The 13,680-nt window shown below is 60.0% G+C and overlaps 1 protein-coding gene across 1 annotated transcript in view; it reads right to left on the bottom strand.

Moving 5' to 3' along the window:
• The window catches only part of LOC127030050 (nck-associated protein 1-like), a 39,936-nt gene that overhangs the window by 16,232 nt on the left and 10,024 nt on the right, over positions 1-13,680 (bottom strand). Inside the window, exons 7-18 of the mRNA XM_050915959.1 lie at positions 12,630-12,686; positions 11,441-11,560; positions 9,142-9,274; positions 8,839-8,920; positions 7,628-7,686; positions 7,039-7,124; positions 5,434-5,968; positions 4,911-5,030; positions 4,091-4,230; positions 2,847-2,978; positions 1,986-2,204; positions 691-738 (exon numbers count right to left, since the gene is read on the bottom strand). Coding sequence (XP_050771916.1) covers positions 691-738; positions 1,986-2,204; positions 2,847-2,978; positions 4,091-4,230; positions 4,911-5,030; positions 5,434-5,968; positions 7,039-7,124; positions 7,628-7,686; positions 8,839-8,920; positions 9,142-9,274; positions 11,441-11,560; positions 12,630-12,686 — 1,731 coding nt within the window. The remainder of the gene's footprint in view (positions 1-690; positions 739-1,985; positions 2,205-2,846; positions 2,979-4,090; positions 4,231-4,910; positions 5,031-5,433; positions 5,969-7,038; positions 7,125-7,627; positions 7,687-8,838; positions 8,921-9,141; positions 9,275-11,440; positions 11,561-12,629; positions 12,687-13,680) is intronic.

Below are 13,680 nucleotides of genomic sequence, written 5' to 3'. Positions count from 1 at the left end.
CCTGGGCCCCAGCTCTGCCAGTGCCCCTCACCCCAACCGTGAGTCCCCCAGCTCTGCCAGTGTCCCTCACCCCAACCTTCAGGCCCCCTCCTGAGCCCCCAGCTCTGCCAGTGCCCCTCACCCCAACCTTCAGGCCCCCTCCTGAGCCCCCAGCTCTGCCAGTGCCCCTCACCCCAACCCTCAACCCCCTCCTGAGCCCCCAGCTCTGCCAGTGCCCCTCACCCCAACCCTCAGCCCCCCTCCCGAGCCCCCAGCTCTGCCAGTGCCCCTCACCCCAACCCTCAGCCCCCTCCCGAGCCCCCAGCTCTGCCAGTGCCCCTCACCCCAACCCTCAACCCCCTCCTGAGCCCCCAGCTCTGCCAGTGCCCCTCACCCCAACCCTCACCGCCCTCCTGAGCCCCCAGCTCTGCCAGTGCCCCTCACCCCAACCCTCAGCCCCCCTCCCGAGCCCCCAGCTCTGCCAGGGCCCTTCACCCCAACCAGATCCGCATCTAATATTTCTGACCCACACAAGCAAAAACAAATAGCGCCGCCTCGCCCCGCCCCCCAAGCGTCGCCCAAGTCCCTGCCCCCCCAGCGCTGCGCGGCCGAACCAAAAAACCCCCAAACCAAACCCCGAGTGCCTCCCAGTCCCGAGGTGCTGCCCCAAGCACGTGCTTGATGGGCTGGTGTCTGGAGCCGGCCCTGGACAGCACAATGGCCCCAGTGCTGGCCTGGCGCAGCAGCATCTCCAGGTACCTGCATGGAGCCAAAAAGCCTCCACTTACAGCGGACAGCCAGGCCCAGCACTGTTCTCCCAGCGTGCTCCGAGTCTGCCCGGCCAGAGCCCGAACTCCCTTGTACCGGTGTGTGAGCACGGGATGGGATTGAGGGGCACTAGCAGAGATGTGTGGGGAGCTCAGAGCTGGGCTAGCAGGGGCTATGGGTCAGGACTGTGGGGCACTGGCAGAGCTGTGAGGGAGCCCAGGGCTGGGACAGCAGAGGGCTGTGGGTCGGGATTGAGGGGAACTGGCAGAGCTGGGGAGAGCCTAGAGCTAGGATAGCAGAGGGCTGTGGGCTGGGATTCAGGGGCCCGGGCAGAGCTGTAGGGAGCCCAGGGCTGGGCTAGCAGGGCTGCAGGTTGGGATTGAGAGGCACTGACAGAACTGGGAGGATGGGAGCCCAAGGCTGAGACAGCAGAGGGCTGTGGGTCAGGCTTGAGGGGCACTGTCAGAGCTGTGTGGGGAGCCCAGGACTGGGATAGCAGAGGCTGTGGGTCAGGATTGAGGGGCGCTAGCTAAGGCAAGCTCTCACGTGGGCAGCCTGCCCCCTTGTTAGCTCTAGAAGTAGGTTTTTGTTCCTTCTTCTCCCCAGCCCTATTTGCCCAGAAAGTACAAGATCAAGGGGCCTGACTGTTTCTCCCATTGCTGTCCCCATGCTGGGCAGGGCCACCCATCGCTCTCCGAGCACCGGCTTTCCTGCCCCATGAAATCCCCCCAGGTGCACAGAACCACAGAAATATGGGGCTGGAAGGGACCACAAGAGGCCAGGCACAGAGGAAGGACATCTGGACCATCCTTGACAGGGATTTGTCCAACCAGTTCCTACAAACCTCCAGTGATGGGGATTCCACAACCCCCCTCGGAGCCTGCTCCAGAGCCCAGTGACCCCAGGAAGCTTTTCCCACTATCTAACCGAGATCTCCCTGGCTGCAAACAGCGGATTCCTTCGTGTCCCATCAATGCACATGGAGAACAACTGGGCCTCGGCCTTCTTCGGAACAGCCCTGACCGTAGCTAAAGACTGGTGTCAAGTCCTGCCTTGGCCTTCTCTGTTCTACACTCGACATGCCCAAGACTTTCAACCTTTCCTCATAGGTCAGCTTTTCCCACTTCCCCCATCCCTCCAGGCATCTCCCAGGCTCTCCTGGCCCATGGCTCAGGGATACCCAGGGATCTCTCCTGTCCAGTGGCCCAGGCCAGGCTGCCACCAGCCCAGGCACCCACCAGTTGGTGTAGATGGTGGTGAGGGTCTGCTCCCTGCTTGAGTCCAGGGGTTGTGTCTGCTGAAGCAGGACATTGCGGATGATGCAGCTGGAGTCCACGCATGTGAAGTGCCTCAGCGACTGGATGAAGGCGAGGTAGGAGTGCAGGCCAGCCAGCACCTCAGAGGGCCACGCAATCTCCTGCGTAGCCTGGTTGTAGCTGGCCATCCACACAAAGGATCTGTAAGGGGATGGGGGGCTCAGAGGGGGTCCCACACAGACCTCCGAGTGGATCTGCTGAGCCCACAACCTTCCCGCTGAAAGCACTCAGCCCCACTCCCATGTTCCCTGCAAATGGGCATTTCCCAGCACAACTCAGCTCAGAAGTTGGCTGGGGCTTGTGGATGTAACAGTACCAATAGCCAACTCAGTCTCCCAGCCCGAGGGCCATGGACAGGGACACGCCACGTTCACCTCCCCACCCGCCCACCTGATGGCCATGGACAGGGACACGCCGCATCCCCCTCCCCACCCGCCCACCCGAGGGCCATGGACAGGGACACGCTGTGCCCCCCTCCCCACCCGCCCGCCCGAGGGCCATGGACAGGGACACACCGCATCCTCCCTCCCCACCCACCTGCCAGAGGGCCACTGACAGGGGCATTGCTGTGTCTGTCTCCCCACCTGCTCGAGGGCCATGGGCAGGGACTCACCACTCTGCCATTCCCACTCGCCCAAGGGTTGTGGGCAGGAACGCAACATGTCCTCCTCCCACCCATGGGTCATAGTCAGGGACCCGCCATGCTCCCATCCCCGTCTGCCTGAGGTTCACGGGCCTTGTGCAGGGACACGCCGCACCCAGCCAGCCACGGGGCCTATGGACCTATTGAGATGCGTTTCCACATGGCTGCTGAGATATTCGGCCGGTGTGACCGTGTGTTCGAACACGGTGAAGCTGGGGACGTGGTTGATGCTCAGGGAGAGCTCGCTCAGTACCTGCTGCAGCTTGTCCACACTGGGGGCAGAGACGCCGGCACGGTCACCGCTCGCCGCAAATGGCTCTGGAGCCCGGGCCCCTCCCCCACACCTGTCAGCCCAACGCACACTAGCTCCCAGACCCGAAATGTGGTGGGATCATTCAAATGAATGGGAAAGCGGGCAGCACAGATGCCTGGGTTCACCCCACTTCTGCTCCGAGGGGCGACGGGCAGCCCGGACGCCTGGGTTCACCACCCCCTCCACTCTGAGGGGTGACGGGCAGCCCAGATACCTGGGTTCACCACCTCCTCCACTCCGAGGGGCAACAGGCAGCCCGGATGCTTGGGTTCACCACCCCCTCCGCTCCAAGGGGTAACAGGCAGCCCGGATGCCTGGGTTCACTCGACCTCCGCTCCGAGGGCTGACAGACAACCCAGATGCCTGGGTTCACCCCACCTCCGCTCCAAGGGGCAGTGGGCAGCCCAGATGCCTGGGTTCATGCTACCTCCGCTCCAAGGGGCAATGGACAGCCCGGATGCCTGGGTTCACCCTACATCCACTCCAAGGGGCAGTGGGCAGCCCTGATGCCTGGGTTCACGCTACCTCCACTCCAAGGGGCAATGGACAGCCTGGATGCCTGGGTTCACCCTACCTCCGCTCCAAGGGGCAATGGACAGCCCGGATGCCTGGGTTCACCCTACCTCCACTCCAAGGGGCAGTGGGCAGCCCGGATGCCTGGGTTCACCCTACCTCCGCTCCAAGGGGCAATGGGCAGCCCGGATGCCTGGGTTCACCCTACCTCTGCTCCAAGGGGCAATAGGCAGCCCGGATGCCTGGGTTCACCGACACCTCCACTCTGAGGGGCGACAGGCAGCCCGGATGTCTGGGTTCACCCCACCTCCGCTCTGAGGAGCAACGGGGCAGCTCTGAGGCTGGGGGTGCTTATGAAGGGCCAGGTGCCAGTATCGCTTCCCAGATCTGAGCCATCAGCCATTCTGGGGACCCAGAACCTTGTCCCCCCACTGCCCGGTTACCCCAGCCATCTGAAGCACAGGGGGAGGAGTCCTCTGAATGGGGAGAACCCCCAACCCCAAGGGATGGCAAAGCAGCTCTAATGTCCCTTGGGAGACCCCCATGTGGTGGGCTTACTTGCTCACCAGAATCCGGTCCTTCCTCTGGCTCTCAGCCCCTGGCTTGTCCCGCTTCGGCTCCCCCTTGTTGCGGGGCTGCTTCTGGGCCTTCTTGTTCTGGGCCTTGCTGATGGTGGAGGCGCAATGTTTGGGTAGCAGCTTCCCAGGAGACAGAGACAGGGGCTCTGAGCGAGGGAGGGGCTGGGAGCATGGAGGGCCAGGATTTGGCAGCCCCCCAGACGCACATAGGGTCCCCTTCCCCCACACCCCAGTCCTGGTGCAGGACACATCCCACCTGCCTGGCATCTGGCTCGTCTTGCCACGGAGCCACTGGCCACACTGATGCCCACCCCCACCGCCGCCAGTGCTCAACAAGCAGCAGTCACTGGCCATTTGTTCCCTGGCAAGGCTACATGACTCCAACCACGGCCATCTCTATAGCCCCCAGCACCAAACAGCCCCGCAGGGCTTTGCCAGCCTGGAGAGCAGCCTGTGGAGGGCCGGCCACAGCCCTCAGTCAGCGCGCCCAGATGGTGAGCAATCCTGGTACATGCAACTGCTGCTGTGCACTTAGCTCTCACCTCAACAAGGTACCCCACCCAGGACCATGCCACACCCTGTGCCCCTCACCTGCCCAACAAACTCCCGGCTGGAAGCAAACCCACCCAGTGCCATGCCACGCCCCATAACCCCCTTGCTCACTGACATGCCCCCAGTCTGGCAGCTCCCCTGGTACCGCCCAGCCCCATGCCCATGCCCATTCCCCTCACCTGCTCGCAAAGGGGCCCACAGGCAGGCAGATCCCCCAACACCCCCCAGCACCGTGCCACACCCCTCACCTGCTCACTGAGTTTGCGCTGCTCGGCACATGTGTCCATGATGCAGTTGGCAGCCTGCTTGGCGATCTCTTCCAGGAAGCTGTTGCATAGACCCAGGCTGCAGCTCTTCAGGTGAGGATACTGCGGAGAGAGGCCAAAGACGGCTCATGGCTCTGCTCCCCCACCTGGCACCTTCCAGCCACAGATCCCAAACGCCAGCCACTGAGTTTCTTACCCCATGGAGGAGGCAACCCTGCCCCTCCCCCATGCGCTGTCCTGTGTCCTCCCCCTGCTCCTCACCCACACATCTCTATGCATGGCTGCCCACCCCTCCCCCCCCAAGTTCTCCCCACATGGATCATCATGCATGCCCCCTGGCCCTCCCACGGGGGGGTTCTTCCCCTTTATATTGCCACCCGTGTCCCCATGTCCCCTCTAAATCCCAATGCACGTCCCCTGTACCTCCCCGATGCATCACCATGCATGCTCCCCAGGCTCTCCCCAGGCAGTGCCCCCCCTCATGCATTACCCCCCAGCTACGCACCTCCTCTGGACACATGGGGTGGGTGCAGTGGGCAAAGTGGCTGCAGACGAGCGGGAAGACGATGGTGAAGCGCAGCATGGCCGGCTCCTCCATGGTCAGAGCAAACAGCTTCTCGAAAGGGCGGACGTAGAAACTGTCGGGGTAGAAGGACACATCAGCACAGCTGGGGCAGGAAGAGTCTGTGTGTGCGCACACAGCTCTCCATGTAGGTGTGTGTATGTGATTCCATGTTTGTGTGTATGTGTGTGATTCTGTATACATGTGATTCTGTGTTTGTCTGCATGTGCGAGTCCATGTGCATGTGGTCCCATGTTTGTCTGTGTGTGCATGTGCTTTTCCATGTAGGTGTTTGCATGTGATTCTGCGTGTGTGATTCTGTATTTGTGCGTATGTGTGTGATTCCAGGTGTGTGTGATTCCGTGTTTGTGTGTATGTGCTTGATTCCATGTGTATGTGCTTCCATGCTTGTATGTGTGTGATTCTGTGTTTGTGTGTGCGTGCATGTGATTCCATGTGAGCAGCACCACCCCAGCCCCTTCACATTGCTCAGAGGCCTGGATCCCACTGGCCGCTGTGCCCTCTGCAGCTGCATCTCAGTCCCTCATACCCTGGATCAGAGCCAGGTTCTGGGGGGCGTAGGTCTGAATGGGCCAAGCACAGGGCCAGAAGCCAGGCCTTAGCAACACTGTTGGGCTAGCTGCACCAACTCTTCCTGCCCGCCATCTGACTGTCCAGTGCTCCCAGAGCGACCCCTGCCCAGAAAAGTCAGTGAACAGGCCTCACACCACGGCTCCGAGGGTAGTAGATCCTCTCCCGCACCAAATGGTGAGACGGGGAAACTGAGGCACTGATGGGGTTGAGGCAGGCCCAGCACTGGCCCCTGAGCTGATGTGGGTGTGGCGGGGGGTAGAGTTGCCAACTGTCTGCTCCAGGGGTCGGCAACCTTTCAGCAGTGCTGTGCTGAGTCTTCATTTATTCACTCTAATTTAAGATGTCGCGTGCCAGTCATACATTTTAACGTTTTTAGAAGGTCTCTTTCTATAAGTCTATAATATATAACTAAACTGTTGTTGTATGTAAAGTAAATAGAGTTTCAGAACGTTTAAGAAGCTTCATTTAAAATTAAATTAAAATGCAGAGCCCCCTGGACTGGTGGCCAGGACCCGGGCAGTGTGAGTGCCACTGAAAATCAGCTCGCGTGCCGCCTTCGGCACACGTGCCATAGGTTGCCTACCCCTGGTCTACTCGCACAAACCCAAATGCCTTTGCTCTTCCCCCATCCCACCCCTTCTCTGAGGCCCCGCCCCCACTCACTCCAGCCCCCTCCCTCCATCGCTCGCTCTCCCTCACCATTCACCCTCACTCACTTTCACCGGGCTGGAGCAGGGGGTTGGGGTGTGGGAGTGGGTGTGGGCTCTGGGCTGGAGGGTGGGGTCGAGGGTTCAGAATGTGGGAAGGGGCTCCAGGCTGAGCCTGGGGCAAGGGTTTGGGGTGCAGGAGGCATCTGGGCTCTTGGAGGGAGATTGGGTGGGGGAGGGGGCTGGGGCAGGGCGTTGGGGTACAGGAGAGGGTGTGGGGTACAGGCTCCGGCCGGGCAGCACTTACCTCATGTGGGTCCTGGAAGCGATGGTATGTCTGACAGCAGCTCCTAGGCTCAGGGATGGCCAGGTGGCTCTGCGCACTGCCACTGCCTGCAGACACCACTCCCACAGTTCCCATTGGCCACGGTTCCCTGTTCCCAGCCAATGGGAGCTACAGAGTTCCTGTTCAGGGCGGGGGCAGCGCGCAGAGACCCTCCTGGCCCGCATTCCAGGAGCGGCACGGAGCCAGGGTAGGTAAAGAGCCTGCCTTAGCTCCAGCGCAGCACTGACTGGACTTTTAGCAGCCTAAAATCTCCCGGATTGGTTCAGTTGCCTCTGGGAGATGGAGCCTGATTCCGGGAGACTCTCAGCCAAACCGGAGGATTGGCAACCCTAGCTGGGGGCTGGGCTGGGTGCGGGAGGTCAGGGATTGCCGGTTGCAGCCTGTCAGGGGGCTGAGCAGGGAAGGGGAGGGCTTGCTGGTTCTGGCTTGGCAGGGATCTGGTCAGGGAGGGGCTGTTGGTGCAGGCCTGGCAGGGGGTTGAGTGGGGTGTGTGCACCCTGGCAGATGCCCAGTCCCTAATGGAGATGCAAACATCTGGCGAGGGAGTTACCTGCAGCCGGAACCAGTCCAGGCGAAGCCCTGAGAAGTCGAACTTCTCCTTTTTGTCCACTGCAGGAAAGAGAAGCAGCTTTAGAGAGGCGTCAGCAGCCCCATGAGCGGGGGGCTCTCCCCTCTGAGCTAGGGTTGCCAATCCTCCAGGATTGTAGTCTCCAAGAATTAAAGATTAATCTTTAATTAAAGATTATGTAATGTGATGACATCTCCAGGAATGCATCCAATCAAAATTGGCAACTCTACTTTCTGTGTTCCTGCCCCCCAGCGGCAGGGGCAGAGACAGGGCCTTGGAGGGGGTGGTGAACCCAGCCATCCCGGCTGCCCACTTTCCCACTCATTTGAATGATCCACTCGATGTGCAGCGCCAGTGGCAGTCAAAAAAGCTAACAGAATGTTGAGAATCATTAAGAAAGGGGTAGATAATAAAACAGAAAATATCATATTGCCTCTATATAAATCCATGGTACCCCACACCTTGAACACTGCATTCAGATGTGGTCACCCCATCTCAAAAAAGATATATTGGAATTGGAAAGAGTACAGAAAAGGGCAACAAAAATGATTAGGGGTATGGAACAGCTTCCATATGAGGAGAGATTAATAAGACTGGGACTTTTCAGCTTGGAAAAGAGACGACTAAGGGGGGATATGATAGAGGTGTATAAAATCATGACTGGTGTGGAGAAAGTAAATAAGGAAATGTTATTTACTCCTTCTCATGACACAAGAACTAGGGGTCACCGAATGAAATTAATAGGGAGCAGGTTAAAACAAACAAAAGGAAGTATTTCTTCACACAACACAGTCAACCTGTGGAACTACTTGCCAGAGGATGTTGTGAAGGCCAAGACTATAACAGGGTTCAAAAAAGAACTGGATACGTTCATGGAGGACAGCTCCATCAATGGCTATTAGACAGGAGGGACAGGGATGGTGTCCCTAGCCTCTGTATGTCAGAACCTGGGAATGGGCGACAGGGGATGGATCACTTGGTGATTACCTGTTCTGTACATTCTCTCTGGTGCACCTGGCATTGGCCACTGTCGGAAGACAGGATACTGGGCTACATGGAATTTTGGTCTGATCCAGTATGGCCGTTCTTATGTTCTTATGTTCTGGGCTGGAGCTATGGCCTGGCGCCTGCACACCCCATGGAGGGACCTGCTGCTCCGGGTGCAGCAGGGAGCCATGGGGGCACCTGCGTACCTTGTTTCAAGTTGAGAGACGACAGGGTGCTGACAAAGGATGACATGATGATGGACTCCTCCTCAGGGCAGACGGTTAGATTCTGAAAGAGATGGGCACAGCTTAGGGGGGCTTCTCACAAGCAGTGGGGCGGGCGCATTCTGAGCTGTGGAGAGCCCATGGCGATGGCAGCGTTCCTTCCCAGAGATGGGGCTGGCTAGTGCAGGGCTCCCAAGCTCCAGAGAATTTTCCCGTCCCAGGGTTGCATGTCTCACTGTTGGGGTCCTGGTTGCATGGATTTCAGAGCCCTTCCCTTCGGCATACCTGGATGATATCACTGAGCAGCAGGGCGTCGAAGCGAGCCAGGTACTGGACGTGGTGGCGCTGGATCACTGGGCCATGCCTGTGCACCAGGGTACACAGCTGCTCCATGAGGAACAGCAGCTCGGCGATGTGACTGCAGGGGCGACAAAGGGCTGGATCAGGCTCCTCTGAGGGAGGCAGTGCTGCACCCGGGCTCCTGCTGCCAGAGTCACTGGGGAACCAATCCCACAACCCTCCCCCCATATCGCCGCACCTGGGGGCGGGCAGGGCTTGATCCGAATCTGACAGCTCCAGCTGGAAACAGAGTACCCAGGGCAGCCCCGTGCCCACCACAGTGCCATGAGACTCCAGCCACCCCCCCACGCAGGTGTCCAGAGAAGTGCTGACCAACCCACCGGCCAAGCGTTCCCCTGTAGATTCCACGCCCAGAAGGGTCCCCTCTGACCACTGAGTCTGAGCTCCTGAGTACCGCAGGCCACAGGACTTCCCCAAATGCATTTCTGTTCGAACTCAAGCAGACCTTTTCGAAACTGCCAGCGGTGGAGAACTCCCCGCACTCCTGGGTAACCTGCTCCAGTGATTTCATTATTTCCAGCCTGAATGTGTCTAGCTCAGGGGTCAGCAACCTTTCAGTAGTGCTGTGCCGAGTCTTCATTTATTTATTCTAATTTAAGGTTTTGCATGCCAGTCAGACATTTTAACGTTTTTAGAAGGTCTCTTTCTATAAGTCTATAATATATAACTAAACTATTGTTGTATGTAAAGTAAATAAGGTTTTTAAAATGATTAAAAAGCTTCATTTAAAATTAAATTAAAATGCAGAGCCCTCCAGACTGGTGGCCAGGGCAGCGTGAACGCCACTGAAAATCAGCTCGCGGGCCGTCTTCAGCGACCAGCCGCTGGAGCACGTCAGACGTTTGTCTGCTAGACTGAGGAGCCTAAATGCGCCCTTTTCCATTTCCCTGGCAGCAGGTACTAGGGACTGTGATGCAGTTGCCCTTTGACCTGCTCTGTGTGAAGATAATCCATGGAGAACCTGCAGTGTTTCACCAGAGTATTTTCCAATGCTACAGGGAGCTGCTTTAGCTCTCCTGGCAGCAGTCTGGCCTGCAGTGCTGGGGCTGCCGACTTCCCAACCCCCAGGGCAGGATCCACAGCGTCTCCTCTTCCCCGCAGGGGTCATTTCCCATCTCCCCTTGCTTGCTCTTGGCCCACATCCTCTCAGGCCACGCCAGCCAGAGCAGGTGCCACTTGGGCCTTGCAGCAGCCGCACCCCCTTTGCACACCTGTGCTAGGGTATGGGCCACGCGCTGCTGGCTGAATTGGGCACAGGATTGTCACCAGGGCCACAAATTAATGCCATGTCACTTGGTTTAATTTCCTATCCCCAAACCAACGCCCCCATGCTGCGGGGCCCTGAGCAGAAACCCCAACCTTCTCCTCTGCTCAGGGGGCCCATGGGTCCAGTGCACCCCACTCAGCATGGACCCACACAGCCTCCCATATCTTACAGTGAATAGTGTCTGTCTCCCCCCCCACAAGAGCCAGACCCCCTCTAGTGCCTGTCCCCTTCAAGAACCAGGCCCCCCACAAGTGTCTACTCGCCACAGAGCCAGACCCACCATGGGCCTGTCCCCCTCAAGAGTCAGACACCCCGCTACATTGCCTCCCCTCCCCAGAGTCAGACCTGCCCAGCACCTCCCCCTCTCCACGCCGGACCCACAATGGGCCTACCCCCCCAACACACACACCGAGCCAGCCCCCACCAATTCCCCCCCCACCCCAGACCCAGGTCCTCCCAGTGCCTACCCCACACAGACCCACCATGGGCCTGTCCCCCTCAGGAGCCTGACACCCGCCCACATTGCCTCCCCTCCCCAGAGCCAGACCTGACCAGCGCCTCCCCCTCTCCGCACCAGACCCCACAATGGGCCTACCCCCCCAGCACACACACGGAGCCAGCCCCCACCAATTCCCCCCCACACAGAACCAGACCCTCCCAGTGCCGGTCCCTCCCCCAAGCAGAGCCAGGCACCCTCAGGGTCCTCCAGCCCCAATAGCCAGACCCACCCAGGGACTGGCCTGCCCCTGACAGACCCACCACGGCCTGTCACACCCAGAACCAGACCCACCCAGGGTCTGGCCCACCCCGAAGATCCAGACCACCCCAAAGCCTGTCCCCACCCCCCACTCGCTGACAACCAGACTTCACCTTGGACCATCACCCCTTGCCCAGGACACCCCAGGTCCCATCCCCCCAGTCCCACCCCGCCTCCTGCAAGCCTGGCCCTGCCCTGACCTGCCAGCGTAGTCCTCAGGGGTCTTGGTGACATGCTCAGCGTGACGCACCAGCCAGTTCACCTCGTCGCGGCACAAGGAGAGCGCCACGAAGACGCAGAGAGCCTGGCAGGGCGGAGATCGGTGGGGTCAGCTCCAGGCAGGGCTCACAGGCACCACCGCAAACCAGACAGCAAACAGGGGAGGGGCCATCAGAGCCAAATAACCTCCCTCACGGGCAGCCAGGGGCATGGGGTCATTCAGGGCTACCTGGGATGAGGGGAATCACTTCACAGGGGCAACGGAGAGGAAACAAACCTCACGGCATGGCCCCGCGACGCAGGCAGGCCCACACGTACCCTGTGCCTGACCATTTCCTCTCTATGGCACTGCAGAGGGACAAGGGGGGCTCTGCCGAGAGCTAAGAACTAGCTGATTGTCCTGGTATTGCCAGACCATGGTACAGGAAATTATGTCTGAGCTGTGGGACACGTGGGCTATTAGGCTCAGAACCCAAGGGGGAGAAACCTGTCACAGGACCGGGGACAAGGGACAGCCTGGGGCGGGGGGAAGTGATTGCGCTGGACACTGCACTGCCCACCCCCACCTCAGTTCCATGCCCACCCCACAGCCCAGTCCAGCACCAGAGTGTCCAAGGCTGCTCACTCCATCGTGGATGCGGCTACAGCAGGGCCATGCAGGGGGGTTGGGTGGGGCAGCCACATCAGAGGAGTAATGAGGGTCAAATATCTCTCATCCCTGAAACCAGTGTGGGGCTGGGACAGCAAGGGCCATGGGTCGGGCTTGAGAAGCACTGTCAGATCTGGGAGGGAGCCCAGGGCTGGGATAGCAGGGGCTGTGGGGCAGGACTGGGGGCATTGTCAGAGCTGGAAGGAAGCCCAGGGCTGGGATAGCAGGGGCTGCGGAGCGGGACTGGAAGCACTGGGAGGGCGGTGGTGGAGGAGCCCAGGGCTGGGATAGCAGGGACTATGGGGGGGGGACTGGGGGCATGGGTAGGGCAGTGGGGCAGGACTAGAGCAGCACGAGGTGCTGTGTGTTAGCAGAGGCGTGTTGGACGCCTGCCCTGCTCACACTGCAATGGGCACTGACCAGTGCCAAGGGGACCTCCCCACCGCAGGCACTAACTTCCATCCCCATGGATGACCCAGGACCCAAGTGTGGATGGTGCTCAAGGCCCAGGCACCCTTTACCTGTGCGCCACAGCGTGCTCCTTGCACTCCTTGACATCGGCCACCCGCTTCCCATACCTGAGGAGGGGGCGAGAGTGAGTGCTGATCACCAGGGTAGCCCCCAGCCAGACCAGACCCCAGCAAAGCCCTAGCACAACCCCCAGTGCAGCCCCCTGAAGCAGAGCCCCTGGCACAGCCTCCAGCGCAGCTCAGCCTCCTACCATCCCCAACCCACCAGACTCCAGCACAGACTTTGCTGCATGTGACAAAGTGGGAATTTTCTGAAATAGTTTTGATGCCCGTACGTGCCTCAGTTTCCCCCAGACTGTTCACTGTTACCCTATGAAGGGCACAAGAGTTAAGTTTGCACTTGGGGCTGGCTAAGAGATGAGGCAGGGAGGGAGGGTTGCCTGGCTAGCTGACCCTGAAGGTCACTAAAAGTCTGGCTGAGGCTGACCCATCTCAGTGGAAAGCCCAGTCACCAGGACAGTAACACCTCGTGCCCAGGGCCAAGTGGGAGGAGCAGGCTCCCTTGGAGAGCAGGCCTGGGCGGAGGGGAGTGGGTGACTGAGTGTTGGCTGCTGGAAGGAACCCCCAGCCCCTGGGAGCTGAGGAAGGGAGGAAGTCAGAGAGGGAGACATGAGGCCTGAAAAAGGAGCTCCCTGGGGTCCCGGCCTGGCCAGGTCAGCCTGTGCTTTCCCCTTTGGGTCGCTCTGCTGAGGACTCCAGTACTGGGCTCCAGGGGACACAGCTGGGCTGGGGGAGATGGGGAAGGGGCGGCTCTGACGAGGGGACCCAGCGGCACCAGGAGCCTGGCTCAGGGAGCTGCTGAGCAGAGCTCCCAGGGTGGGGCAGGAGGGCTGGAGCCCCGAGCGTCAGTCTCAGGAGGCTGGGAGGTCCCATGGCTGCCCTGGAGGAAGTGAGACCACCTTGGGGTCCGGCACATTAAAGGGGTCCCTCCAAGGGCCTGTCCCAAAGCTGGGGTGTGGCACCGATCCTGGGAGCCGGGACACTGTACTAGTCACTTTGGGCGCTCCCTGCCCTTCCCCTGGGTCTGGTGGGGATCCCCCTC

This window comes from Gopherus flavomarginatus, chromosome 10 (genome assembly GCF_025201925.1).
Source record: "Gopherus flavomarginatus isolate rGopFla2 chromosome 10, rGopFla2.mat.asm, whole genome shotgun sequence".
NCBI classification, from domain to species: Eukaryota; Metazoa; Chordata; order Testudines; family Testudinidae; genus Gopherus; species Gopherus flavomarginatus.
Note: the sequence above shows the minus strand (reverse complement) of the source record. Positions and strands in the feature narration are given on the sequence as shown.